This window comes from Mirounga angustirostris, unplaced genomic scaffold (assembly GCF_029215605.1).
Source record: "Mirounga angustirostris isolate CCGP_5_RB_7025 unplaced genomic scaffold, mMirAng1.0.hap1 SCAF_6, whole genome shotgun sequence".
In the NCBI taxonomy this organism is placed as follows: domain Eukaryota; kingdom Metazoa; phylum Chordata; class Mammalia; order Carnivora; family Phocidae; genus Mirounga; species Mirounga angustirostris.
Window position 1 is genome coordinate 128,727,071 of NW_026991714.1, and position 27,726 is coordinate 128,754,796.

General features: G+C 60.6%; 3 protein-coding genes across 7 annotated transcripts; 2 read left to right on the top strand and 1 right to left on the bottom strand.

Moving 5' to 3' along the window:
- Positions 1-457: 457 nt before the first annotated feature.
- Positions 458-8,311, top strand: NFKB2 (nuclear factor kappa B subunit 2). Of its 5 annotated transcripts, XM_045878696.3 has the most exons (23): positions 458-594; positions 1,909-2,001; positions 2,269-2,350; positions 2,464-2,504; positions 2,761-2,859; positions 2,939-3,090; positions 3,317-3,423; positions 3,515-3,673; positions 3,962-4,066; positions 4,195-4,280; positions 4,371-4,509; positions 4,741-4,869; positions 4,997-5,206; positions 5,285-5,426; positions 5,884-5,998; positions 6,091-6,304; positions 6,463-6,632; positions 6,757-6,859; positions 6,979-7,130; positions 7,262-7,331; positions 7,531-7,703; positions 7,830-7,941; positions 8,039-8,311. In XM_045878696.3, the coding sequence occupies exons 2-23, from the start codon at positions 1,981-1,983 to the stop codon at positions 8,158-8,160; spliced, it is 2,703 nt and encodes a 900-aa protein (XP_045734652.1). In that variant the 5' UTR covers positions 458-594; positions 1,909-1,980; the 3' UTR covers positions 8,161-8,311. The 5 variants fall into 5 exon arrangements, 4 of the variants coding, with proteins under 4 accessions (XP_045734652.1, XP_054364332.1, XP_045734653.1 ...); XM_054508357.2 differs by lacking the exon at positions 4,741-4,869; XM_045878697.3 differs by lacking the exon at positions 1,909-2,001 and having other exon boundaries at positions 464-594.
- A 95-nt stretch (positions 8,312-8,406) lies between these two features.
- On the bottom strand, positions 8,407-25,378 carry PSD (pleckstrin and Sec7 domain containing). Its single transcript, XM_045878699.3, has 17 exons — positions 24,665-25,378; positions 21,310-22,046; positions 20,926-21,028; positions 20,073-20,433; positions 18,858-19,298; positions 17,483-17,677; positions 17,243-17,323; positions 16,924-17,036; positions 16,362-16,420; positions 16,170-16,259; positions 12,393-12,436; positions 10,815-11,005; positions 10,660-10,730; positions 10,393-10,550; positions 10,077-10,221; positions 9,661-9,804; positions 8,407-9,217 (listed from the first exon to the last, which is right to left on the bottom strand). Exons 2-17 carry the CDS (start codon positions 21,961-21,963, stop codon positions 8,987-8,989), a joined length of 3,081 nt encoding a protein of 1,026 aa, XP_045734655.2. The 5' UTR covers positions 21,964-22,046; positions 24,665-25,378; the 3' UTR covers positions 8,407-8,986.
- Positions 25,379-25,408: 30 nt separating this feature from the next.
- Positions 25,409-27,714, top strand: FBXL15 (F-box and leucine rich repeat protein 15). Its single transcript, XM_045878701.3, has 5 exons — positions 25,409-25,539; positions 25,654-25,785; positions 25,952-26,105; positions 26,387-26,892; positions 27,381-27,714. Exons 2-5 carry the CDS (start codon positions 25,733-25,735, stop codon positions 27,568-27,570), a joined length of 903 nt encoding a protein of 300 aa, XP_045734657.1. The 5' UTR covers positions 25,409-25,539; positions 25,654-25,732; the 3' UTR covers positions 27,571-27,714.
- Positions 27,715-27,726: the final 12 nt, after the last annotated feature.

The window sequence follows — 27,726 nt, forward strand, 5'->3', positions numbered from 1 at the left end:
CCGCCAGATGGCGCCCGGGACCAACTGCAAGACCAACTTCCTTCCTCTTCCCCCAACTCTTCCCGGCAGCGGGGCCCCGCTCCAGGCGGGGGACCCGAGGGCTGGGGCCCGCCAGCTTCCCCCTGGAGTTCCCCGGCTTCAGAAGTGGCCAAGAGTTAGGCGCACCATAAGCCGAGTGGCAGCAGGGGCTGCCAGCTGTCTGGGGTAGGCAGGGTGGTGAAGAGACCGGAGCCGGCGCCCTTGGCTGGGCGATGGCGCTCGGTCAGAATCCAGCCTCGGGCAGATCCCTCTGCCAGAGCTCAAGCTTTAGCTGACCATCATCCTACCTCCCCGCTCCCCTGCTTGAGCTAATATTTCCCCTCTAAGGGGCGCGCCCGAGTCGCTCCGGATTGGCTGCACGAGTCCGGAGTTAAACTTTCAGCCAATGAAAAAGGTCACGGGGCGTGACGCACGGAAACGTCACGGGAATTCCCCCCTCCCGGGGGTGGAAAAGGGGCTTTCCCAGCTGGAGCCCTGGTGGCTGTGGAGAGGTGTCGGGACCCGTCCGAGGTGGGTCGGGCCGGGAGAGAAGCCGGAACCGGAGCCGCCGCCGCGGTGAGTGGCCGGGTTCAGACCCCTGAGTGGCCGGGACACGGGGAAGGGCGGAAGGAGGGCCCTTAACTGACCGAGTCCTGGGGCTGGAGAGCGGCATATGCACGCACACACACAGAGCACGCGCAGAAACAAGACATACGGAAACCCACCGACGTCCTTGCACAACAAAACAAAAACCAAAAAACAAAACGCGCGGACCCATACGTGCACCTACGCGTACGCTAGCGATCGCACAGCACTGTCCATACACTCAGACTCGCACACACGTACACGCGAACATGCTCACCCGTGCACAGGTGCCTGGACCCATACCTTTCACGCACAAACTCAGATCTGTTCACCTGTACCCTTATATATCAAGACATGCTCAGACGCGTCCACACTGAGTTTAAGGACGCTCACCTGTACACAGCCTTGCTCCCTGGCACATGCATATTGACACCACACATACACAACATTCACGCACACACTCTATACCTCTAATAGAAACACACACTAGAGACACACACGGCTATGGGACCGGGGCAGGGGAAGTGGGCACCCAGAGCAGGGGCGGTGTGGGAACTGTTGAGATGTTTCGGGGAGAGGGAACAGAAGAGTCCATCCCAAGAAGGAGACACCCTTCTTTCCCCCGCCCCACGGCCCCAGAGTCCGTTCTCGGGGCAGAACCCCGGGGCCCCCCACTGGGAAGAGCCCCCGCCTACAGGCCTTCGGAAAGGAGGCCTTCCTACAGCAGGAATGTCCCCCCAAAAGCCCCCGGGTGAATCAGCCGTGGCCTCCCTCGGGGTAGAAAATCCCAAGGTTGCTCCAGGACGGGGGAGGGGAAGGGGGCGGGAGGCGGGCCTGGCCCGGGCCTGAAAGCGTCCGGCAGGTTTGAAAGACCCTCCAGTCCCCGGCGCCTGCCCTGGTGTGTGGAAGTGGGCCCAACCACCAGGGGCGCTTCCCTGGGTCTGGTTGCCCCTCAGCCCGCAGAGAGGCTGCGAGGAGCTCAGAGGCCAGCAACCACCTCGCGCCCCTCCCGCCGCGGGGGCGTGGCCAGTGGCGTCATTTCCAGGCCCGCCCCCTCCGGCCCCGCCTCCCCCTGGTATTTTCGGGACTTTCCTAAGCTGTTCTAACTTTCCTGCCGCTTCCCCGGCCCAGCCCAGCCCAGCCCAGCTCCGGATCTCGCTTTCCACCGGATCTCGCCCGCCACACCCGGACGGGTGGCTGGAAGAGATCAGACCCTCCCCCAAATCTGGGTCCCCCTCGCCCCCCCCACTCCTGTCCTGATCTGTCTCTCCCTACCCCCGCTACTTCCCCCACCCCCCACCTAAGGCGGGCGCCTGAAACTCTGGGAAACAGAACCCGGCCGGAGCCACCGGACACAGCCGGGCCTAGCCCAGAGACATGGAAAGTTGCTACGACCCAGTGAGTCACGCCTCCTGGCTCTAAAGCCGGGCCGGCTGTCCCCACGTCTGTCTCTGTCTGCCTGTCTGTCGGAGTCCGCTCTGCTCCCCTACACCTGTAATGCTCTCTGATTATCTCAACCTGCCGGTCAATCTGTCTGCAAACTTCTTCCAATAGGAGCTTTTTTACGGGCCTGAGGAGGAAAGGGAGTGGTTACTCAGGGCTGGGAAGTGGAGGGCTGTGGGGTGGCTCAGAATCAGTTGCCACCCCAGTCTGTCTCCAAACCAGGCTTTGGATGGCATGATTGAATATGATGACTTCAAATTCGACCCGTCCATTGTGGAGCCCAAGGAGCCAGCCCCGGAGACAGGTAAGTTCCTTACCTCTCCTTGTCTTAGAGAGGGGCGAGGGAGGAGCGTGTGCCCTCTGCCTTGGGGAGACGGGCTTAGAAATCCTGGCTCAGCAAGGTCCCTCTGTCCCCAGCTGATGGCCCTTACCTGGTGATAGTGGAACAGCCTAAGCAGGTGAGCGAACGGAAGGGGTGGTGTGGGATGACTTCAGCTTTGGGGACAAGTGGGGGAGCTGTAGCTGGGTGGCCATGGGGAGGGTCACTGATCACAGAGGCCACTTGAGGTTGGAATGGTTGGCTGCTGCTAATCATGGTGGTGTGGCTTGGGAGATACTGCCAGTTATTATGGTCACTGCTGGCGGGGGAGCGGGGCTGGCTTAGGAGGGGGGGTCTCTCCTGGTCACAATGTCAATCTGCCCCGGGACGTTCAGCGAGGCTTCCGATTTCGATATGGCTGCGAAGGCCCCTCCCATGGAGGATTGCCAGGTGCCTCCAGTGAGAAGGGCCGGAAGACTTACCCCACAGTCAAGGTGAGTCAGGATGGTGCCGGAGGGTGGGCTAATGGACAGTGTGTTCAGGGGCATTACTGACAGCCCTCACCCCTCCCAGATCTGTAACTACGAGGGACCAGCCAAGATCGAGGTGGACCTGGTAACGCACAGTGACCCGCCTCGTGCTCATGCCCACAGCCTGGTGGGCAAGCAATGCTCGGAGCTGGGGGTCTGCGCCGTGTCTGTGGGGCCCAAGGACATGACTGCCCAGTAGGTGCCCCCTCGTTGCCTGCCAGTCCTAGGTCCCAGCCCACTTCTGTGAGCTTAGTATCTGACCAAGGGGTGAGATAGGTTGGGCCCAGAACCCAAGGCCCCAAGTAAAAACCAGGAAGGCTTCCTGGAGGAAGTAGGGCTGAGCTGAGCCCTGGCCGCGGGGAGAGTGCCTCAGGAGGAGAGAACTGCTGGCAAAGCCTCTGACTCCCCCTCCCCCACCCAGATTTAACAACCTGGGCGTTCTGCATGTTACCAAGAAGAACATGATGGAGATTATGATACAAAAACTTCAGAGGCAGCGACTCCGCTCCAGGCCCCAGGGCCTTACTGGTATGGAGGGAGGAGGGGTCATGGGAGGTGATCATGGGAGGAGTAGAGGAGGAGGAGGAGTGCAGGGCTCACATGTATGTCCACCGCCCAGAGGCTGAGCGGCGGGAGCTGGAGCAGGAGGCCAAGGAGCTGAAAAAGGTGATGGACCTGAGCATTGTGCGGCTGCGCTTTTCTGCCTTCCTTCGAGCCAGCGATGGCTCCTTCTCCCTGCCCCTGAAGCCAGTTATTTCCCAGCCCATCCATGACAGCAGTGAGTATCCTGACCATCTCGAGTGACAGGCCTAGGTGCCAGAGGGGGCCTGGGGGGCAATCTCAAGCTGTGGAGTTAGGCCTGGGTTTGAACTTGACCCACCACATATGAGCTGAGTGATCGTCAGCAAGTCATTTTCCAAGTACGGCTTCCATGTTGGGTAAATGAAGATACTAGCAGTTCCTGTACTTCTTGTGGTTGTTCAAAGAATACAAAGCACCTGGCTCCATAAATGGGGCCATGGCTATTATGTCATCTCAAGTAATTGATATCCCCCCACCCCCGCAGAGTCTCCTGGGGCCTCGAACCTGAAGATTTCTCGAATGGACAAGACAGCTGGCTCAGTGCGGGGTGGAGATGAGGTTTATCTGCTTTGTGACAAGGTGCAGAAAGGTGAGGCTGGAGCCCAGGCTGGGAGCTAGGGACACTGGGTATCAAGATGGGGAGCCAGGGCAGCTCTAGGACAAAAGGCCCTGGAGATTCTACTAGGAGCTGTGGCCAAGCTTCAATTTTCCCTATAGATGACATCGAGGTTCGGTTCTATGAGGATGATGAGAATGGATGGCAGGCCTTTGGGGATTTCTCTCCCACAGATGTTCATAAACAGGTACCCTAGGGCCAGGGCCAGGGCCAGGGCTGGGGGGCTGAACTAGGCCAAGGCCTCAATAACACCTTATGCCCTCCAACCCCCTGCCAGTATGCTATTGTGTTCCGGACACCTCCCTATCACAAGATGAAGATTGAGCGTCCTGTAACCGTGTTCCTGCAACTGAAACGCAAGCGTGGCGGGGATGTGTCGGACTCCAAACAGTTCACCTATTACCCTCTGGTGGAAGGTGGAGCTGGGCTGAAGGGGGGGGAGGGGGGGTCCCTGGGCTGGAGTGTCCCAGAACTAGATCAGGGGACCCATGAGTCAAGTCAGGAGTGGGGAAGGTCCCAGGAAGAGGTGGTCCTAGGAGACAGCCTGAGGGCTTTTGGAGGGAGGGCCATGACCAAACTCAGGACAGAGCTCTTGAGGCGTGGTATATAAGTTGGGGTTTTAACATCTCATTTCCCTCTGGCCCCAGACAAGGAGGAGGTGCAGCGGAAACGGAGGAAAGCCTTGCCCACCTTCTCCCAGCCCTTCGGGGGTGGCTCCCACATGGGTGGAGGCTCTGGGGGCTCGGCTGGGGGTTATGGAGGAGCTGGAGGAGGAGGTGAGGGGCCGCTGGTGGCGGGAAGGGGGACGGAGGAGGGGTAAGGAGGAGAGAAGCTGGTGGGGGGAAGAAATCGGGGAGAGTCCTGGCTGGTGCCTCCTACCCACAGCCAGGCCTGTATCCGCAGGTGGCAGCCTCGGCTTTTTACACTCCTCCTTGGCCTACAGTCCCTACCCGTCGGGCTCGGCCCCGATGGGCTGTTACCCCGGAGGCGGGGGCGGCGCGCAGATGGCCGCCGGGGCTCCCGGCGTGGATGCCGGGGAGGAAGCGGCGGAGCCGGGCGCGTCCCTCCTGACCCCCCAGCGCGAACCGCAGGCCCCGGACCTGCTGCAGCGAGGTACAGCCTCTTGAATCCGGGCGGTCGGGACGCTGCGGGTGGGGACCGAACCTGCGCCCACGCCCCTGTCGCCCCCAGCCCGGGAGTACAATGCGCGCCTGTTCGGCCTGGCGCAGCGCAGCGCCCGAGCTCTGCTCGACTACGGCGTCACGGCGGACGCGCGCGCGCTGTTGGCGGGACAGCGCCACCTGCTGACGGCTCAGGACGAGAACGGAGACACGTAGGTGGGCGCGAGGGCGGGCGGGAGACCTGGGCTCCCAGGCCAGTCAGGGACTTGGAGCGCCAAGGAAGGTCGTGGGGTGCGGGGCGGGGAAGGGACTTGCAAAGAGCCAGGGCTGTGGAGGCGGACAGACCCGGTTCCGAGTCCGGCCTCACTATGTACTAGCTGTGCTCAAAGTACTTGATCTCTCCCCGTTTCAGTTCTGTTGGTTGTTGAGAGCACAATGATAGTACTTACAGTGCTCGCTTCGGCAGCACATATACTAAAATTGGATAGTACTTACATACTGCACAAGGTGCTCGGGAGGATTAAGTTCAGGTGCAGCGATGCCCTTGGAGACGTCTGGGCTCCACAAGCCCCAGTGACGGGGATCATGGAGGCGGTGGGGTTTTGAGGGTAGAGGATGCCCTGAGTGGCTGGGCTTGCTGGGCCACATTCTCACTCTCACATCTCTCAGGCCACTGCACCTAGCCATCATCCATGGGCAGACCAGTGTCATCGAGCAAATAGCCCATGTCATCTACCATGCCCGGCACCTGGGTGTTGTCAACCTCACCAATCACCTGCACCAGGTGAGGGGCACCTACGGGTGAGGGGGCAGGAGTTGGAAGGCAGGTGGGCCGAGGCCAGGGGGGAACCTGGCTCATTCTGCCTGTGTCTCCAGACGCCGTTGCACCTGGCAGTGATCACCGGGCAGAAGAGCGTGGTGAGCTTCCTGCTGCAGGTGGGCGCAGACCCGGCACTGCTGGATCGGCACGGAGACTCCGCGGTGCACCTGGCTCTCCGGGCAGGCGCCAGTGCCCCCGACCTGCTGCGTGCCCTGCTGCGCAGTGGGGTTCCCACCATGCCCCAGCTGTTGCACATGCCGGACTTCGAGGGTGAGTTCATCACCTCATCTGGACCAGGGGGCAAAGGTGGGAACTGGGGAGGGCACGTGGCGAGTGTTCACACCTGGTGTGAACATGAGGTGTTGAGGTCAGCTGGTCAGGGGGCCATGTTGGCTTCGCAGCTGTAGGCTGAGTGCCTGTGTCCCTAGGGCTGTACCCAATACACCTGGCGGTCCGTGCCCGAAGCCCCGAGTGCCTGGATCTGTTGGTGGACAGTGGGGCTGAAGTGGAGGCTGCAGAGCGGCAAGGGGGCCGAACAGCCCTGCATCTAGCCACAGAGATGGAGGAGCTGGGGTTGGTCACACACCTCGTCACCAAGGTGGGACTGAGGATTGCTGAGGGGGTGGGGCCAAGAGTTGTGGAACCAAGGATGGTGAAGATGCAGGGGGCAGGGGCGACCAGTCACTGGGTGCTGTGATCAACCGCTCCCTTGCACCCCACAGCTCCGTGCCAACGTGAATGCCCGCACCTTTGCGGGAAACACACCCCTACACCTGGCAGCTGGACTGGGATCCCCCACCCTGACCCGCCTCCTTCTAAAGGCTGGTGAGCCTCATCCTTGGGGCATATGAACAGGGCTGGGTGGGGAGAGAAAGGGGTGCCTCCCAGTACCCCCCCCCATGTGGGTTCCCACTGTAACTCCTCACACCTCCCTCCCTCCCCAGGTGCCGATATCCACGCAGAGAATGAGGAGCCCCTTTGCCCACTGCCTTCGCCCCCCACCTCTGGTAGCGACTCAGATTCTGAGGGACCTGAGAGGGACACCCGAGGCAGCTTCCGGGGCCACACACCTCTTGACCTCACTCGCAGCACCAAGGTGAGGCGAGCCTGGAGCAAGAAAGCACCAGGGAATGGGGGTACCTGGGCTTATAGCTGGGGCCCAGAGGAGCTGGCACCTGGGCTTAAGGACTGGGGTGGGAGGTCATCAAATGGAGGCTGTCTCCCCAGGTGAAGACCTTGCTGCTAAATGCTGCTCAGGACACCACAGCACCCCCCCTGACCCCGCCCAGCCCTGCAGGTGAGAGCTCTTCACCCACTGCCAGGCTGCAGACCCCTGCTCACAGAGCTCTCTTCTTTAGAACTTCTGAAGGAGGGCTCCCTTGCTCCATCCCTGTTGCCACCCGCTGCCCCATCTGTCAGATTCCCGTGAGAGCAAGGTGCCTGCCTGGGTCCATCTCTGGGCGTAACAGACACATCTGTGTGTGTGTCCCTGTCAGGGCCAGAGCCGCCACTTGAGGATACAACCCTACAGAACCTGGAGCATCTACTAGATGGGCCAGGAGCCCAGGGCAGCTGGGCAGAACTGGCAGAACGGCTGGGGCTGCGCAGTCTGGTGGACACATACCGAAAGACCGCCTCGCCCAGCGGCAGCCTCCTGCGCAGTTACAAGGTCAGTGGATCCCCATCCCCTGCTCCATGCCTGGCTTCTGTCCCCTGTCTCCCATCTTCGGTGCTCCCTTGGCCCCAGGGCTCCTGGTCCCCACACTCCAGTCTCCTGCCTTTTCCTTCTCCCCAGCTGGCTGGTGGGGACTTGGCAGGCCTGCTGGACGCCCTGTCTGACATGGGCCTAGAGGAAGGAGTGAGGCTGCTGAGGGGCCCCGAAGCCCGAGACAAGCTGCCCAGCACAGGTAAAGGGGTCCTACCTGGAACGCAGATCCGGGCCTGGAGGGTGGGAGGCCTATAGGACCCTGACTGTTTGCTACCGCCTTTCTACTCGCCCCACAGAGGTGAAGGAGGACAGTGCGTACGGGAGCCAGTCGGTGGGACAGGAGGCAGAGAAGCTGGGCTCGGCCCCCGAGCCGCCAGGAGGGCTCTGCCACGGGCACCCCCAGCCTCAGGTGCACTGAACTGCTGCCCACCCACCAGCCCCTCCCTGGGCCCCTCTGTACAGCACCCCTGTCTATTCCAGTTCTTATTTAACACCCCATGCCCACCCCTCAGTTGGAGCAAATAAAGGATTCTCCTGGGAAGGGGGGACACAGCCCCCTCCCTAACTTATGGCAGTCCCTGATGTGACTCTTGTCCCCGGAACCAGCTGCCTACCCTGGCCCCAAGCCAGGTACCGGAGAGAGAAGGAGACCCAGCCAGCAAGTCCAGAGCAGTTTTAATGGGAGTGGAGGCTGTACAAAGGGCAGGGCCCACTGACGGAGGGAGAGTGAGGCCATGCTGTCCCCAGACTGTGTAGGGGGGCCTAGGCATGGATACCCTTCCTCCACCTCTGGAAAGAGAGAGGGTGAGCCTCAGGGAGGAAGGAGGGAAAACCAGCTCAGCCCCGACTCCTGGCCTCTATCTGAGCCAGGCCCCAGGATGGAGGGGGATTGCTGGTGTCGGGGTGGGGGTGGTCTCAGCAGAAAGCAGAAACGTCAGGCCTCCCCCACAAAAAAAAAAGCATCAAAAGTCCAAGGGGCCCTGGCCCCTCCCACTCCAGCCCTCCCCACCCCATACGAAAAAGTGCAAAACATTATCACAAAATGGGGGTCTCAGAGGGGCCCCTAACCTAGGCTCCCGAGGCCCATGCCCTAGCCCTGCCCTGCCCCGGACACCGCGTCCGGCGCGGTCGGGCCCTGGGCCGAGGGGCCCTCACTGGTGGCCCGAGGCCGGCCCGGGCTCAGGCAGGGCTATGTCATGCAGGTGCCCAGTGGGCGCCAACCCCCCCACGCGCCTACCCTCAACTCAGAGCTTCCACCGCCCACTGCTTGCCCCTGTGCGAGGCTCTGAGCCATGACCCTGAGCCCGGGGCTGGCTGGCTGGGTTGGCCTGCAGGGAGGGACTGGAGTGAGGGCCGGGGAGTCCATCCGCTGTGCTCCCGGCCTGGGCCAGCGCTGCCTCTACTGCATCCAGCTCCTCGCTGCCTGCCTTCAGCTTGACGCGGAGCAGCGCTGCGTACGTGCCGTAGCGGGATTTCTGAGGCAGAGGGCGGGGCTGTGAGCCTGCTCTCCACCCTCTGCCCATCTCACCCCCGTCTGGAGACAAAAGCAGGTTCTTGCCCACCCAAAGCCCCCATGGCGACATGATCCCCGGTAGGTGGCGACCCTCTGTGGGCGCTCTTGAGGCTGCAAATTCTAATAGCTAATACTTCCCGAGCCGGGACTAGAGTTGGGAAAAGTGAGCACTTGACAGACCTCATCTCACTTTGTTACCCTGCTGGGTACAACATGTCATCCCCGGCCCACAGAAGAGGAAACAGGCTCAGAGGGGTTAAGCAACCTGCCCACGGTCACCCAGCTGGTCCTATTCTCCTGGAGCCCATGCCTTAACCTCTAGCCTGAGCCTGTACATGGGAACAGAGAGGTCCCACTGACGGAGAAAGGAGCCACAGAGGCGCCAGTCAGTGCAGGGAGGTTCACCTCAAACTCCAGATAGGCCTCCTTCTGCCGCTGCTCCTCAGCCTCCTTGCCCCGGGCCTTCCTGCCCAGTTGCGCAGCCCGGTGCTCTCGCAACTCGCTTGCCATGGCCTTCAGCTTGGCCTCATGGGTCCGCACCTGCTCCTCCTAGAGGCCAGGGGGAGTGCAGTCAGGGTCACTCTAGTACATACAGTGCCTTTGTGCATGTTTTTAAAAAAGCTGCCCCATCCTGTGGATGAGCAAAGCACCGTGTCTAGGTTAACGCCTTGGCAAGTGGCGTGCAGACCGTATTCCAGCCTTCCCTCACCCCCCATGGCCGGTGGACATCTACGTAATCACCCACGGTAGCCCTGAGTGCAGTTGGGCTGGGCCTGCCCCACTCCATCCCACTGGCACCAGGTGGACGGAATTGGGAGTACCTGGGAGAGGCGGGTGGCAGCACTGGGCAACAGAGGGCGGCTGAACTTCCTCTGGGAGCTAACAGCAGCTGGGAAGGGGGGTGCAGAGAACATGGCAGCCACCACATTGATGCGAGTGATCCAGGACTGCATCTGCTCCAGGCTCCTGGGGAGACAACACGGCCACTTAGGACCTGGGCCCAGGATTCCCGTCCGGGATGCCTCTCCTGGCTCAGGGTGTGGCCTGGGAAGAAATGAGGCAATCCAGGGACAAGAGAAGGGAGCAAGGTGGGACTGGGGCAAAGGGGTCCAGGATGGGCAGGAGGAGGGCACTCACGGGGCCTGAAAGAGGAAGACCCGCCAGTCTGCTGTGCGCAAGTAGAAGACATGGGGCCTCTTGCTGTAGTCGCTGGCGCGCGTGGCCAGTGCATGGTGGATGCTGATGGCATTCTTTAGCTCTGCCTCTGATAGGGCCTTCCCGGGCTGGTACTCCTCCTGCAGGGGTGCCCGTCTTGTCCTGGCCATGGTCCCAGCCCGGCCTGGCCCAGTCCACCCCCACTCCCCTGAGCCAGCTCAGCCCCAACCCCTTGGGCTGGCCCCGCACCTTCTGCAGATAGAGGATCATGCCCTTGAGGATCCCGTGGAAGCTCTTCCAGCCCCGCTTGCCCCGAGGTGCTGGGGGGAAGGAAGACAGGTCAGGGGGCCTGAGACCGGCCCTCTCCCCTCCATCCCCCAGACCCTCCCCGCCCAGCCACGTACTCTTCCTGCAGTCAGGGTCTGCGTGCACCTTTCGCACCAGGGCCCCATGCTTGTAGACTGCAGCCCCAGGCTCAGGAGTCAGGTCCAGGAAAGGGCTGGAGCCGCTGCCACTGCCCCCGCTGACCCTCTTGATGACCTTGGGGTTGGGGTCGGCCAACTCAGACAGAGAGCGTCTCAGCTCCTCCTCGTCTCTGCAGGTGTGATCACCTCAAAGGGGGCTGGCCTTGCAGCCACAAGCCCCCCTCCGTCCTAGCCTCTGCCCCCCCCAGGAAAGTGCCCCCTTGTCTGTGGAGGGAGTGGGGGAACAACTCCTCTCACAGGGTGTGGCTCCCCTCAACCCGAGGCTCCCCGGAGCCTTGTCTCCCGCCTCAGATCAGCTCTCCCCAGGGGTAGCTGTGCCCCCCGCTCAGATGAGGATTCCTCCAGGTAGCATATCTTCTCACTTCGGTTAGAGCTCCCAAGGGTAGGACTATGACTGTTCCTTCATTCCCATCCTTTTCTGTTTCTGCACATAGACACACCAACCCTCACCCCCTTCTCCACTAGGGCAAATGCACATCTGACTCAACAGTCTCAACCACACCCGGCAGCATGCTTTGCTCATAGTTTGTTGGGTAAATGGTGGCAGAAGTGGCTTCCTAGTGGTCGCCTAGTACCTCTTGGTCAGCAGGCCCTGCTAGATATCGAAAGAATCAGGTTCTACCCTGTCACTCTGTTGATCAAAAACCTGCAGTAGCTCCCTATTACCTCCCACAAAGAGCCCATGCTACCTCTCTGCCAACGCTGCCTTTTCCTCTTTTCACTCTCCAGCCAGCCAGGCCCGCCTCCTCTTGGTCTCCCCACCCCACACTCATTTCAGCCACCACATATTTGCCTCCCAAATATCAACTTCCCTCTCCCCAAATGCTTCCCCTACTTCAAGGCCTGCCCCAAGTCCCAATCTGCACCCCAGTCCTGAGCTCTGCCTCCTCAGGTCTTCTCTCCTGCAGACTGGGAGCTCCCAACCCAACCGATCCGTGACTGGACTCTCAGCAGACACCAGCAAATATGAGTGACCTATTGACTGTTTCGATGAGGCTCTCCCTGTCAGACTGGGGGCCCCAAGGCTAAAACTGGACCTCCTCCCTTAGTCTGGACTCCTCTAAGACTTACTCTGAGTCTCCTTCCACTGAGGCTGCCAAGAGTAGACAATGTGGTCCCTTGTTCTACGACACTCTGGATTCCCTAAGACCTGAGAGGGGGCTCTACCTCCAGAGACTTCTGCTTTCCCACTTGATTTGCCAAGGGACCTTCCCTTTTTGTTTCAGCACTCCTCCTCCCAGGCCCGCTGACAGTGGCCACCCACCCCAGCCTAGCTTGTCATAACAACCCGGCTGAAGAAAAGACACAGATCCCCAAGATCAGGCAGCCATCTCCAAAGAAGGAAGTGAGGCAGCCTCAGTGCCTCTCATGGCCTCACCCGCCTCCCCTGCCCCAAACCCAACCTGGACTCACAAGGCCTGCCTCAGCACTCTCAGCCTCTCCAGGCAGCCCCTTCCCCACACCCCAGCTCCCTCACCACACAGCCCCAGGACTCACATGGCCCACTGCAGCTTTTCATTCTTGATGGAGCTGTACAAGGCCTGGGAAGGGAGGAACAAATCAGGCAGGTATGGGTCACTCGTGGGGGAAGCAAACCATGTATCCCAATGCCAGAGCTCAGAGCCCTCCCTCCTAAGTCAGGGGAGGAGACAGCGGGGAGCGGGGGGCCCGCTGGGTGTGATGACCAAGAACACAGGCTCTGAAACAGAGTGTTAGGACACAGTCCTGTTTCACTTTTGCTGCAGGACTTTGGGCAAGTATCTGTGGGGAGAACAAATGTAGTAACAGGCGTGTAATGTAGAGCAGGCAGTCGGCACAGGGCACCCAGGCATACAGTCGATGCACCATAAATGGCAACTGCTCTTATCATCTTTGCTGTTGTTTTTGTGAGGGGTATCCCGCCCAGATCCTGGGTGGGAGAAGCACAGCACTGGAAGGAATAGAAAAGAGCATGCCAAGAAACTCTCCTTTCCCCAATCATGTGCCTTGGCCTGTTTCCATAGGATAAACCCACACAGAACATATGGGGAAACTGAGGCCCAGCAACAGGGATTCACCCCCGTCACCTCCCTCTCTGGCTAGCAGAGAGCACATTCTCATGACTCCTAACCTCTGGGTAAGCTGAGCACTTCCCCCAGCCCAGACAGCCCCAGCAAGTCTAACGCCAGGGTGGGTGAGCCCCCTGCCCACTGACATCCTTCATGTTACCGGGCAGTGAACACTAGTCTCAAAGGCAGAAGTTTTAGTTTCCAAATCCTGCACACCCCAAGCTCCCTGTGAACTCCTGAACCAGTCACTTCCCCTCTGTACAGTTGTCATGGGGGACCTGTGGGAGCCTTGGGATGGCAGGGGAGAGAATGGGCTCCAGGAGTTGCAGAGGGGACCCCTCTTCTTGGGAGTGGCCTGCAGCATGGGTCCACAGCAGCACCTCCCACTGTGGGGGCGACTCCACCAGCCTGTCTCTGAGTGGGTGTGTCTCCAGCATGTGCGTGTTGGGCTAAGCGCGTGGCGTGTGATGCTGCCTGCGTGATCTGGGTGCAATGGTGACGTCGGTGCCTTCTCCGTGATGGGACACAGCCCCCCACCCCACCACCAACATACCACAGTCACTGACTCTCACTGCCCACTGTCACACTCAGCCACAAGGCTAGCCCAGCATCCCACATGTGCACATCCTGTCCAGGGGTGGGTACACCCCACAACCTCCACACCCTACACAGCACAACCCAGCTTTATGCACACACAACCCTCCCAGCACACCCCCAGCCCAAGCCCGGCAGAGCCCGGACCCTAAACCCTCACTCTCCAACTCTGGGCCAGGAGGCTGAAGTGGCCACCCAGATCCAGCCTGTCTCCAGCCTTCCAGTTCATCCCCTGCCCCCTCGGACGACCCCGTTTGGCCCACAAACACGTCTTCCTTCCGAAGTCCTAAACCCTATGGGTGAGCCCCATGTCATGCTCCCAGCTAGAAGACCCAAAGACCCTTTGGTTTGAGATGCCCACCTTAATCCGACCGTCTGTGCCCTTCCCCCTCCAGTCCATGCCCACTCCTGGCTACCCATGGGCTCTGTCCCTGCCGGGCTCGGCCCCCCCGCCTCAGTCCGACCGATGCCCCTTCGGCTCGTGCCACCTTCGGTGCCTCCCTCACACCGCCCCCTCAGCCACACCGCCCCCCACAACCCCCGCGGCCGCCCCCCCGCCCCGGCTGGCGTGGGCCGCGGCCCCAACGCCCTCACCGCCTTCTTCTTCTTGCGGCTCTGCAGGCGGCTGACCACCAGGTCGGTGTAGAGCACGGGCTTGAGACTGCGCGAGCGCTGCGGCCAGCCGTAGCACAGGGTCTCCGCGCCGCGGTGGGTGCGCCCGTAGCGCACGGAGCACAGCGAGCGCGAGCGCAGCCGCCCAGCGCTGCTGTGGATGCTGTTGACGCCGATCATGCTGGCCCGGCCGGCGCGCCGCGGCCCCGAGCCATGCCCCCGCCCGCCCTCGGCCCGGACGGCCCGGACGGCCCGCGGACGGCTCCCCCGACAGCCGGCGCGAGCGGCCCGGCCCGAGCCCGGCCCGGCTCCCACCGACGCACAGAGCGCGCCGCGGCGGCGGCGGCGGCGGCGGCGCTGTCGGCTCCGCGGCTCCGCGCGAGCGGGAGGGGGCCGCCGACGGGGAGGGAGGGCGAGGGCTGGGGGCGGGGACGGCGCAAAATGGAGGCGTCCGACAGCGCAGGGGCCCGCGGCGCGCGCCATGGGGGCGGGGCCTCGGGGACCAGCCTGGGCCCGTGCGCGAACATGCGCGGCAACGGGGGTGATGGCGGTGGCGCCGGAAGCCCCTAGGCCTGCGTCGAAGAAGGTGGGCTGACCCTGTAGGGTCTGCAGCTCCCTCCTGGCTCGTCACCTTGAGGGGACCAGGGGCGGAGGAGGTGGGAACGCGTCCCCTCGGCCCCCTCTCCCCGCCCCGAGCCAGGACAGGCCACGCAGGAGGGGCAGGAATGGAGGCAGCCATGGAATCGCACCAGCCTCAGCCAACTCACTCAACCGAAGATAGCTCAAACGCCCGAGGCTATACCCCAACTCACGTACACACAGCCCAGTTTACAGACATACACCCCAACTAGCCAGATCACCAATCCACACTCTCCCCAACGCACAGACATTGTAAATTCAGATGCACCCCTCAGAATTTAGTCTTTAACTCACACAATCCTTGCTCATGGATGCGTGCCATAAATCAGACAGCAATTTGTAGATATACACCCTAATACACAGAAAGACCCAATGTACACCCCAACACAGATACACTCTCTAAATCGTAAGCCCTTAAAGCACGAACATACCCCAAGCCAAACCCCCTGATTTACCAACACCCTAAAGCATAAACATTATATATACACAACTCAACTCAAGCATACACCCCAACTCTTTGACACCCCAAACTCACAATGGACATCCCCCCAATTCCGATACATTCCCAAACTCAGAAGCCCAACACACCCCAAGCTCACAGACGCACCCAAGGACACTCCTGTGCAGTCACATGTATGTGATGGCCCAGAGACCCCTTTGCCAACCCTAGAGGTTTCAAATGAGTCCAGGCCTCCCTGCATAAAACCAACGGATCAGGGAAAGGAGTGAAACTACAGGACCGGGACACCCTCTCCTCCTCCCATGCATACCAGTCCTGTGTAGTTAATCCCTCAAGTGCTGGCCTGTGGGAGCAGGGCCCGGCAACAGGGGAGTTAGAAGAGCAGTGTCTAGTCCCCAGTTGAATGTAACTGGCTTTGAGACCTTGGAAAAGCCTTTGTCCCTCTTGGGCCCCTCTACCTCCGGGTCCCTCCAGCACAGTGGTACCAGAAGGGCCTTTGTGGCCATATATCCTGGGGCAACGGGTGGAGGGGGAGGAGGGAAGCGGGGGCACCTGTGTGTCCCTGCCCTATGCTGAGACCCCTCCCATCCTTGGTGAACACTGGAGGAGGGGCACTTAAAGCAAATGCAGGGTCCAAGGCCGCCTGATCACGGGTTTTCGAGAGCTGTCTCCCCTCCCCCGCTGCGCACGGCCAAGACTGCACACAAGTGCGCATGTTCCGGGGGAGCCTGCGTGTGGGGGTTGGGGGAGGGGGCGGTCCCCAAGCTGAGTCACGAGAGCCCAGGCTCCAGCAGCAGGAGCTGGGGGCCCGGCAAGCCCCTCACCTCACCGATTTCCACGCTGCCGCCGACAGGTCCCCATCCCTCCCCTCCAGCTACCTCTACCCTGCCCGTCCCCCTTCCCCCCGCCCCCCCCCCCCACCTTGAGCAGCTCCCTGGGGAAGTCTCCGCCTTCATTGAGGCCCTCCAGGTTTCCGATGAAGTCTCCGCAGGTCATGCGCTTCCCAATGTTCTAAGTGAGGGCACAGAGGACTGTGAGGGGGGCCTTAGGCCCCAGGCCTTGAAGTCTCTGGATGCAATTTTCTGGGCTCCCTCCCGCCAGCCCCCCACTCACATGGCCGTGGAGATCGGTGTTGAGTAGCATGAGGGCGCAGGTCAACGTGTGCGCACCGTCTAGGGGAGAGTTAACATTCAGCCTCGGCCACATCCCACAGGTTCTTCCCACAGCCATCTTCCCCAGCCTTCCAGTTTATCTCCTACCCTCTTTGGCCCCCAGTCACACTTTTTTAAGTCTTGAACCCCATAGTGAACCCTCCTGCCAAAGCCCTCTCTTTTCCAGCAGATCCCTAAAAGGGACCTTTTCCCCAACACCCACGGGCCTCGGTGAGTATGCACTACACACAAGCCAGTGGGCCCCTCACAGTTACGCTGCCCAGTGCAGCCAAATCACATTGTCTGTGGACAGTGGCGTGCAAACACACCCGCTCCTGACCACACACACTAGACACAGTTCCACCTTCCGGAAGCCATGTCAGCACTGCACACATGCATGCTCACACGCCTGCAAGCCTGTGCATGCATTCACTCCCCCCCACACACTCATGCTCCTATGCACACACACTGTGTCCATCTCCTTAGTGACCAGCTGGGAAAGCCCTGGCCCCTGGCTTCCTCACCCTCTGAGGACAGGGCTCCAGGATTGCACTGGAAGTATCTCTGGGAGAAGTGGGCCAGCACACGCTCCCGTTCTTGGGTCTCACCCATTAAGGCCAGCTCCTTCAGAAACACCCTGGGGAGTGGGGAAGAGGGAGCATGTCACCCCTACCCAAGGTCCCCTAACCAGGCAGCCCCAGCTTTTGGCCATGCCCAGCCATCCTGGGAAGGATGACATCGGGGCACCTTAGGAGAGGCATAGGGGCTCGGAGGAGGCACAGCAGAGGCCCTGCACACCAGGCCTGGAGAGTGGGAGCTGCCCTCAAAAGGCTTAACACCCACCTGAGAGCTTGGTCCAGAGTCATGCCCGTGAAGACAAAGAACTTGAGGTACTCGCCAGCCACAAGTTTGCTGAAGTCATTGCTGTGGGCAGGGTAGATAGGCAGGTGGAGTCTCAAGGGAAAGGCTCGAGGGGCCAGGTGGGCTTACCTACAGCCCCGGGGCTGTTAGAGGGGAGGTGGCGGTGCTGCCCAAGGATGCATCCCTCCTCCCCCCATTCTCAATCCCAACCAATGACTTTACTTCTTGCCCAGGTGCCGGGCCACATCGGCCTTCCTGAAGCCGTCTAGTCGGTATAGCCTCTTAGCTAGGCGCTGCGCGGCCTCCAGGTCTGCTTTCTGCCCATTGGACAAGGTGTCTGTGCTTCCCAGGGCCAGCCGCTCTGTGCTGTCCAGCTCTGAGTCCGAGTCGGACACCAGCTGGCTCAGTGGTGGTTCGCTGCCGGGGTAGAACACTAGCTCAGAGGTAGGGCAGTCCCTCTGGGGCCATTCCGATCCTTCCTCTGCCTCCAAAACCGGAAGACAGAGAGGGGGTGTTTGGGACATGGGGAAGGCATTTTTCTTTTCACCAGAGGACACTGTACAGTTTTTCTCTATCAACTGATGCCATCCTTACCATCTCTCTGTAGAAGTCCTACATCAAATTTAACCCACATCCATCTTTCTGCTGTGGGAATTGTGACTGCTTCTCCAAAGCTCCCTATGGAGTTCGCTATTAGGCACAGATTTCCTATCTCCACATTGGCCCCTTCTGAGAATATAGTCCTCTATCTCTGAGAATCTGGGCTAAGGTGGGATATAGATAGGCTGCCAGAGCAGAACAGTGGAGGGTCAAACAGTGATGTGAGGGCAGCAGGGACACCTTCCCCCTCCGATGTCTTTCTTGTTCTAGCCTTTGCCTTGGTCCTTCTCTTCCACCCACAAAGAGGCAGACTCTGGGGTAGAGGGGAACGGGGGTCAACATGCACCCCATTCATCCCGTCTCCTCCTCCCCTTCCCTTCCCGCCATCCCAGCTGCTCTACTCGCAAAGCCACCTGTCACCCCAGAGACAGAGGCCGGAAACTCCTGGTTGCTAGGCAACCCTGTCTCCCTGGCCACCCCCTCCCGTTGCCATGGCTTCCGTGACTGAGAGGGTAGCTGGCTGAGGGAGAGCAGAAAGGTTAGACTGGTGAAAGGACTTCCTGGAGAAGGGTGAGAGGCTCCTGACTGAAGGGGGCGGCGACAAGGGGGGGAGGCAATGGGAGAGGCTGGTGGCTGCGTCTTTGGGAGAAGCCTCCAGGCTGGGTGGAGTAAGGTCACAAGAATTCTAAGCAGGTTAGAGGCTCTGCCTGGGGAAGGAAGGGCCTTCCTAGAAAGAAAGGAGGGTGTTCTCTGAGGACTCTTAAATCTTGAATCATGGTTTTTCAAGTCACTGGATCTGAGACCAAGGGGGTGGGCTCCCCCTCACAGCCAGTGGAAGTAGCCCTCCAAATGGAAAAACAGACATCTGCACCCCCTAACCACTCTATCAGGGGTCGGGAATATAAACTGCCCCTTTGCACTAGGGCTCTGTCCCTTGGAGTAGCTGTTCCTGGGGCCCTGGGGACCTCAGGTCTGAGGAACCAAAGGAATCACTCACCTGCCCCGGGGTGCTGCCCCCAGCCCAAAGCTGTCCTCTGAGCGGCAGGGACTGGGGGGCTCCCTCCCTGGGGCCTGCTTGGCTCTAGCTTCTGCCTCTTCTTCCTCCCGTCTCTGTGTCCAAGGCCCATCAGCAGCGGAGCTGGTACCAGAATCTGGCTCAAGAGGTGCAAGTGGGGCGGGAGCAGGAGGGTCAGGCCGGGGGGCAGGGGGCTGGGGAGGCAGCTCAAAGGTGAAGAAGGGGCTCTGGGTTGGGCCAGGTGAGGCCAGGGCCTCCAGCGAGGCAAGGCTGGTGTAGGAGGTGCCCTTGGCTCGGTGAGACTCCAAGATGGCTTCAAACACGCAACTGAAAGAGTCAGGCCCATCAGCCGAGGGGCTGGTCCCAGGCAGAAAGGGCACAGGCGACTTGAGAGGCCCAGGGTGAGGCATCCGGGTGCCTGGCCTGCAGGGGCAGGGAGAGTCTCTGATCAGGGGCCCAAAGGACAGCTCTTGGGTAGCCTTTCATTGAATTCTCACATGACTCTGTGGAGGGGACTGTCACCTCCTTTTCACAGGCCCCAGCCCTCTAAAAAAGCCACCTGGGTAGGGAGTCCCCACTACGGGTTCGCCAAGCTGTTCAGTGCCCCGAGGCACCCCAGCCTTACCGTCCCTAGCACCCAATCCCTTCCTCTCTTCCTCCCTGCTAATCTCCCTTTCTCCTCCTTCTCCCTGATCCTCTCCCCTCCTGCCATCCCATTTCTATTTCTGGCAACATCTTAGGAGAAGAAGATGAGGCTCCACGCTGCAGTGGGGTGTGAGACGGAGAGGAAAGCCCCCACACTCCCCATTCTCCTGCCAGGATCCAGGATCAGGATTGATGCTCCCACACCCCCAGGCTTGATTCTGGCCCCTGGCCTCTCACTCTACCTCCTGTCCTTCACTAGAACCCCTTTCCTCCTCACTCTACCTCCTGTTCTTCACTAGAACCCCTTTTCTGGCTGCTCCCTACCCTATGGGCTCTTGCTGACACATACCCCACCCCCCACATCCCCAGCATTCTGGCAGGCCTGGGGCCTCTGTCCAGAATCTCCGGCTGCATCGCCCTGTCAGCACTGCTAGCTTGGTCCTGACCCTCCCAGGCCCACCCTCATCTCCATTCCAGTCCCTCTGACCCCAGCTCTGCCTTTGGGCCAACTCCAAGGAGTAAGCCTCGTTCTTTTCCCATTCCCGCACTCACCGGGCCCCCTCTGAGGCCTCAAACACCTCGTCGTCCACTTCCTCTTCCCCACCTGCCTCGTCCTCGTCCTCATTTCCACTGCCCAGGCTGGGACAAGGGCCAAAGCATGGACCGGGATGTGGGGCAGGTGAGCGGGCAGTGCCAGGCGGGCCCTCAGAGCTGGGCTGACTCTCGATGGCCGAGTCAGCATCCTCCCGCTCAGCCAGCACCTCATCGATGTCCGTCTCGCGGTAGCACCTCAGGGGCACCATGTCCAGGTCCGTCTCGGAGTACTTGGCTGCTCGCCCCACAGCCACCCCAGAGCCCTGCCCTGAGCCCACCCCAGGTGGAGATGGGGGGGCCTGCTCTGGGGGCTTAGCACCTGCAGTATGTATAGGCATCCTGGTCAAGAGGTTATTCTGTCAGCTACCTGTCTTGATACTGTTCTAGGAAGGAGCTCTTTCCCGTTGCCTCATATTGGCAGGAAGATTCTTTCACTGTTTAGCCACCATTCTTCCTGCTACAAACTCAGCTTGTTCCTGGTGCCAGTGAAGCTCGTTTCAAATCAAGTTCTTGTCAAATAACTTTGAGGGGCCCAAGGGAGACCAGCTTCTTTTCTACTTCACAGAATGACCCTTGATATCCTGCCATCCCCTCTCTCCACAATCTAGCTTCCTCCAGGTGCCCAACCCAGCCATGATCCCCTGACCCGCCATCATAACACAGATGGAAAGTTTAAGACCTGGAGAGGCATTAGCCAACTCATGAGCCCAGGAAAGGACTGGGGGGAGGTTACAAGGAAGGCTCCCTACCATGCCTCAGCTGCTGTGGGGAAGGCCCTGCCCTGTTCCCCTTGCCTCATCCAGGATCTTACCTGAGCTTGGGGGGTCCAGGGAGCCATAGAAGAATTCCCATTTGGCTCGAGCAATTCTCTGGGCATGAGAGGAGACTTCCCGGGGGGAGGACCAGGTGTCTCCCTAAGCCAAGGAGGGAGAGACAGACACAAGCACCCAGAGGTAAAGCCACACATACAAAGACACAAGAACATGGGACAGAAACACAGAAAGAAAAACACACAGGGACAGATATAGAGGTGCCGAGGCACAGGGACAAACATATGGGGCAAGAAAGAGACAGATTTAGGACAGATCAAAGAATTCAGAGTGAACAGCTGACAGGCGCAAAACTGCCAAGGGACCAAGCCTTGCCCCCATGCTGGGGCTCTGGGGTTCCAGGGAGCCCAAGGGAGGTCGCATACCTGGTTCAGGAGTCCAGTGTCAGCAGGTCCTGGGAATAGCTTGGCCAGGTGCTCAGAGGGTCCCCCCAGCCCATTGGGGAGAGAGGAGTAAAGGCCATCTGCCCCAACCTGAGGTTGGGTTGGTGGCCCATGTATAAGGCCCCGGCTGCCAGGCCCAGCTGAGCATCCTCCGGCTGGGAGTGGGTCTGATGTGGATGCCTCTAGTCGCAACTTCCGGTTGGAGCCAGGCCCCAGGGCTGGGGTGGGCCGGGGAGGAGAGACCCCACCCAGGTCCCAGCTCCGACTCAAGCCTCCGGGAGCAGGTAGCCCATTCAGTGGCCTCACGCTGGCCTTCTCCACAAAGCGGAATATGACCACAGAGCTCCGAGCCCCTGGTGGGGGCTGCCCAGTGGGTGAAGAGGGTGCCCAGGGTGAGGGAGCAACACGGGGTGAGGGGGGCCCACGCAGGGGTGTACAGGGTGCTGTCACACGTCCCAGTTCCCGGCCTCGGAGACCTGGACCTGTCACCCGCCGTAGCAGGGAGCCTGTGCTGCCATACATGCTGGCTGGGGGGCTTTGTGGCACCGGGCCTTCGGGGAGCCAGCGGCGTGGGCATCGTGGTGGGGAGATGGCACAGTCACCCTCCGAGCAGAAGCGCATGGCACCCTGGGCCATGCTGGGGCCGGGGGTCAGGCTGGGGGGGCAGGGATGGCGAGGCCAGGCGGGGAGTGAGGGGGCAGCATGCTCTTCAGACAGGCCTGCAAGAGAGGAAGGGGGAGCAGGGGGTGAGCTGCAGGGAAGGTGGATGGGCAGGAGAGCAGAGACAGAAGGGGAAAGCAGGATAGGGCATCTGAGAGCCAGGGGCCTAGCCTGTCCTGGGAATATGGCATCATTGATCCCACCCCTAGAAATGATCAGGCCTCCTACTTGGACTACTTCCATGGAGGCCTGAGGAGAAAAGAATTGTGTCCCCAGTAGGCCCCTGGCTCCTTTCCTTCTGTCTGAGGGCCCTGAGCATCACCCTGGGAGGAGAAAGGAAGCTATTTCAGAAGTTGAGTGAGTTCAGAGTCCCTGTGGCATTTTGGAGCTACTTCTGGTGGAGGAGGGGGAAGGCTGGTAGCCCATCCTCTGGACCAGGAGTGTCAGCCAATCAAAACCATGTTACAGCCATGGGTCCCCCACAGTCTCTCTTATGGAGGCCCCTCACTCAGTGAGAGAGAATTCAGGCCTCCTAGAAGGAAAGGCAGGAAGATTGGGGGGGGGTGTTATATAGGGACGATGAGGGGCTGAGAGGCATATGGTGAAGGGGAGGAGAACTGAGGCCCCTACTCCTAATGTATACATGCTGAATGGGAAAGGGACATTCTTGTTCTTCATACAGGTACACACACACACACACACACACAGGGACAAATAATGTCAGTACACAGTTAAACATATTTATAGGCAATATCTCCTGCACACACAGACCCAGGCACACACATATACACATTACCCAAAGACACACCCTCATACACTCTCACAGTCATAACAAATATGTGTGTAATGGAAAGGCACATGCTTATTTTACACACACACTGTCATCAAACAAGAATACACAAAGAGACACACAAATATACTCACAGGGCCTCATTCTCCAATGCACACAGACACAGGCGTATCAGACACTCACAGGGACCTACTAGTCACAATCACATACAAATACAGATGCACCCTCACACACACACTAAACAGGAACACACACCCTCTCCCCCAACCCCCACCAGTCACCTGTCTCTGGGTGGGAAGGCTGCACCAGACCCTGTCCCTCCTTCCCTCTTAAGGGAATGACAGATCTTGTCCAGCCCTTAAAGGGGTAAAGGGGCCTCTGGTGGCAATGCAGGGTAGGGGCAGAGGTCAGGAGCAGCAACCCTGCCAGGCAGGTTTCTGAAGCTCAGTGGGGGCCCAGGGCATCCCCAGTGCAGCTCCGACTGGAGCTGCCTCAGTACTCACCGCTGCTCGCCTGGAGCTGGGGCCGAGGAGAGGCGGGGAAGAGGCTGGGCCCAGCTCAGCTGTGAAGGCAGCGCGGCTCCCGCTTGCTCCCGCTTGCTCCAGGCCCGCCTGCCTCTCAGTCCCTCCCCCTCCCCCCTACGCGCGGCTCAGGCAGAGCTAATCCCCCCACCCACCCCCCCGCCCTTTTCCGGGGCCCTGAGCCCCGGAGGCTGGCCCCCCTTCTCGACGCTAGGTCCCCGCTGGGCTCTCCCGCCAACCTGAGACCCGCCCTTGACGAGGGGGAGGATGTATGGAACCCCCGGTTCTGTTCCCAAGACCCTCACGTGCCCCACCCCAATCGTGTCCTGGTCCCTTTCCTCCACCGCCCCCTGAGCCACACGCCAGACCCAGCTGCACTCGCGTGTCCCGCTCCAGACCCCACGCGTGTCCCTAGGAGGTTGCCACATGACCTGTTACATGCCACACGCGCTCCCGCCCCCACGAGCACGCGGCCGCGCCAAGCACACCGAATGGGTGTAGACCGGACCCGCCCCCTAAATCCAAGAGACCATCAACTTATGGGAGAGAGATCTAGGAAACAGTGCCTCAAGCCCTAAGGGGTTCTACGTTTCGGACCCAGGAGACCCAACCCTGACCACTCGCCCAGGATGCAGCAGGAGGGATGTTAGTCAGACTTTAGAAAGAACTTCCTTGCTGCCTGAGTTAGGTGTCCTGGCTATCTGAGGGTAAATGGTTAGACGGGATGATGCCGGGAGTGAAGGAAGTGGGAAGCAGGCAACCCTTGTGCCCTTGGCCAAGGTAGAAGGGGGCCCAGCTATTTTAGGAAAGCACTGCCAGAGTTACTATGGCAACTGCTCTCCTTGGGAACGCCAGGGCATGCAGGTGGTGACCTCGGAATGAAGAAGGGGCCTGTTCGGGCAGTCAGGGGGCGCGAGGACTTGCGCGGCGGGGGCGCGCGGGGCTCACCGCGGGGAGGGGCGGCGCGGGCTCCGCGTGGTGCTGAAGGGGACAGCGCCAGATTTGTCGCACTGCGCAGGCGCAGAGGCGCGAACAAAGCAGGGAGGAGGAGGAGGCGCGCGTCCCGCGGTGGTGCGCGCCTACAAGGTTCTATCTTAGCGGAGGTCGGTCCTCCCATCTACCCCCTCCCCAAGCAGGCTAAGGAAGAGGAAGCAAATCCCTCACCCAAGATAACCCTCTTTGGTCCTTCCCTTTGCTGGCTTCTCCCTTCTTGCTGCATTGGGGGTGGGGGAGGGTGGAAGGGATTCTGGGAAAACTAGGATGCCTGAATTCTCAATCGCGACTCGCTTGACCCTGGACAAGGCGCGTCCTCTCTAGGGCTTCGGTTCCATCTTTTAAAATGGAGTAACAGCACAGAGCTGCTCACCTTGCAGAAGTGCCCGAAGCCCTGATGAAATAATGGATGGGAAGCAGTTTTCGTTATGCAGAGGGAGATGAAGCGGCTGCACGAAGGGAGAGCGCAGCCCTGCTAGGGGGCAGCTCTCGGCGACAGGAGTAGCCCTCAGCGTCCTTCACACCCTCCCCACCAATGAATGATGGGGAAAGCACTGCTCCGGGAATTCCCCGGAGCGGACCCTGGAACCAGGAACTGCGGACGCGGTGAGAGGGCCGCCCAAAGTCTGAGCCTAGAGTTCTGGGACATCACTGCCCCAGGGCGGGCCCAGTCCCAAACCCCACAACTAAATCCCCAGGTCAACCGAGAAGCGGTACTCCTGGTGGGCTGAGCTGAGCACTCATTCTTCTCAGGGCTCTAGACCTCCTGGGGAAAAGATAGGGACCCAAGTGGAGAGATAATCCTTCTTAGCGCCCCCTCTGTCTCTCCCCTGGAGGTGCAAATCCATTCCAAATCGTCCGGGCGTGGAAGGGGCTGGACAGCTCTGTACTTCATAACTAACCAGGAACGAGAGATTTGGGCAAGTTTGCTTGATGAAGGAAAAAAAAATTCTAGCTTCGCCCATTTAATTCATTCAGCAATTACTGGGCACCTACTATGTGCCAGACAGTAAGCCTGGATAGTTTCTCCCCATTTTTCCAAGTCGCTAAACGTGACCAGAGGGCAAAGAGTAGGCCCAGAACCTTGGAGTCTTGGCTCCGCCCCTTCCGCGTTTGGCTTTGCCTGCTCCTCCCATCACCACTTCACTCAGAGGCGGCCACTGGCCCAAGACGAAAAAAGAGCCAGTCTCTGCTGCACCATTGCGTTCTCCAGCTTCAGTTCTCAAGCCCTGTAGCCGAGAAGGCGAGGTCTGATGTTACACCACCAGTCTGTTCCGCCCTCAGTTTCGAGATCCATCCGGAACGCTTTCAGATAGGATCCTCAGTGAGACCGCACTCGATTGAATCGGTCTGTCTCTACAGCCCAAGGAGGCGGGTTCGCTGAGGCCTCTCCCAAGGCCAAAGCAAGAAGACCTTACTGCGCACGCGCAATAGGCAGCCGATGGAGCCACCGATGGAGCCGTCCGGAGGGGAGCAAGAGCCCGGAGCCGTCAGGTACCGAGCACGGGAGGGGCCGAGAAAGGGAAGAAGGACCTGGGGGAGGGGAGCCGAACTGGGCCGGGTCTGGGGACCGCTCTTAGGAGCCGGGGCGCAGAAGCATAACGGAGGCGGACTCGTAGGTGACAGCGGCCCGGGGACGCCACCGCCCCTTTACCCGCAGGCTCCTGGACCTGCCTTGGGAAGACGTGCTGCTCCCACATGTCCTGAGCCGGGTGCCGCTACGCCAGCTGCTCCGGCTGCAGCGCGTCAGCCGGGCCTTCCGGGCGCTCGTGCAGCTGCACCTGGCGGGGCTGCGCCGCTTCGACGCCGCTCAGGTGAGCCGGGAGCCAGAGCCTCGCCCCGTCTGGGTACCGCCCCCGCCCCGCCTCCAGCCCAGCCCCCAGCCCCTGTCTACCCTGCCGGACCCCGCGGGAAGTACTCTCAAAGGGCGAGGGCCGGGTATCAACTCAGAAGGCGCTTGGGGTCTCTCCCGGGAGGGCAGGTGGCAAACCCCGAGGGCGGGTTGCTGACGGGAAAGAACTCTTCAGGGGCGGAGAGGCAGCGCCCGTCCCGCCCCCGGGACCAGCTGAGAGTCGAGGTGCCTCCCTGCCCGCAGGTGGGTCCGCAGATCCCGCGGGCCGCTTTGGCCTGGCTGCTGCGGGACGCTGAGGGGCTGCAGGAGCTGGCGCTGGCGCCGTGTCACGAATGGTTGTCGGACGAGGATCTGGTGCCGGTGCTGACGCGGAATCCGCAGCTGCGGAGCGTGGCGCTGGCTGGCTGCGGGCAACTGAGCCGCCGCGCGCTGGGGGCGCTGGCGGAGGGCTGCCCCCGCCTGCAGCGCCTTTCCCTCGCGCACTGTGACTGGGTAGACGGCCTGGCGCTGCGCGGCCTCGCCGACCGCTGTCCGGCCCTTGAGGAGCTGGACCTCACCGCCTGCCGTCAGCTCAAGGATGAGGCCATCGTATACCTGGCGCAGAGGCGCGGCGCGGGCCTCCGCAGCCTCTCGCTGGCAGTCAACGCCAATGTGGGGGACGCCGCAGTCCAGGAGTTGGCTCGGAACTGCCCGGAACTCGAGCACCTCGACCTAACCGGCTGCCTCCGCGTCGGAAGCGACGGCGTCAGGTGCCTGGGCATGGGATCGGTGGGTTGGGAAAAGGGCAATCACTTACTTAGCCTCTGGGTTAGGGGCAGGCTGTAGCTGTCGCAGGGCGGAACGGTGGTGTCTGGATACCACAGCACCCCCGTTCAGACCAGGAAAGGCCTCTAGGATTGCCTAGACCATAGAGCCCATAGTTTAAAAAAAAAACTTTTTTGAACCAGTATTTACACATTGGCAGATTTCACATGCAGTCAAGTTTCTGGCTTTTCTTCAACAAGGGGAAAACCTTGAAATCCTGGGCGGAGCTGAGGAGCAGTTTCCCCCTTTAAGAGACAGGAGGAAGTCTCTGGTTCACTGGAGACATTGAATGTATGACCCCATCCGGGCTCCCTCCCTCGTTTATGGAGGGAAAAAGAATGCTCTGAGTTTGAGGGAGACAGGGGCTTTGCTGGCTCCCCCACCGTGGGCGTAGCGGCTTCTGGTCCCTAGCCTCACCCGGCTCCTCCCCCAGGACATTGGCCGAGTACTGCCCGGCGCTGCGCTCGCTGCGGGTGCGGCACTGCCACCATGTGGCCGAGCCCAGCCTGAGCCGCTTGCGGAAGCGCGGCGTGGACATCGACGTGGAGCCGCCGCTGCATCAGGCCCTGGTGCTGCTGCAGGACATGGCAGGCTTTGCACCCTTTGTCAACCTGCAGGTCTGATCTGCCTGCCGATGGGGCACAGCTGGACTGTGTGGCGGGGCCTGACTATGAACTGTAGGGAAACTGGACTGTAGGGGCCTCTGGTTAGAGGCGGATGCCCTGCCCCACCCTGGAGCTTCAAATAAAGAGCTTTTTACCCCCTCTTGCCTGGTGCTG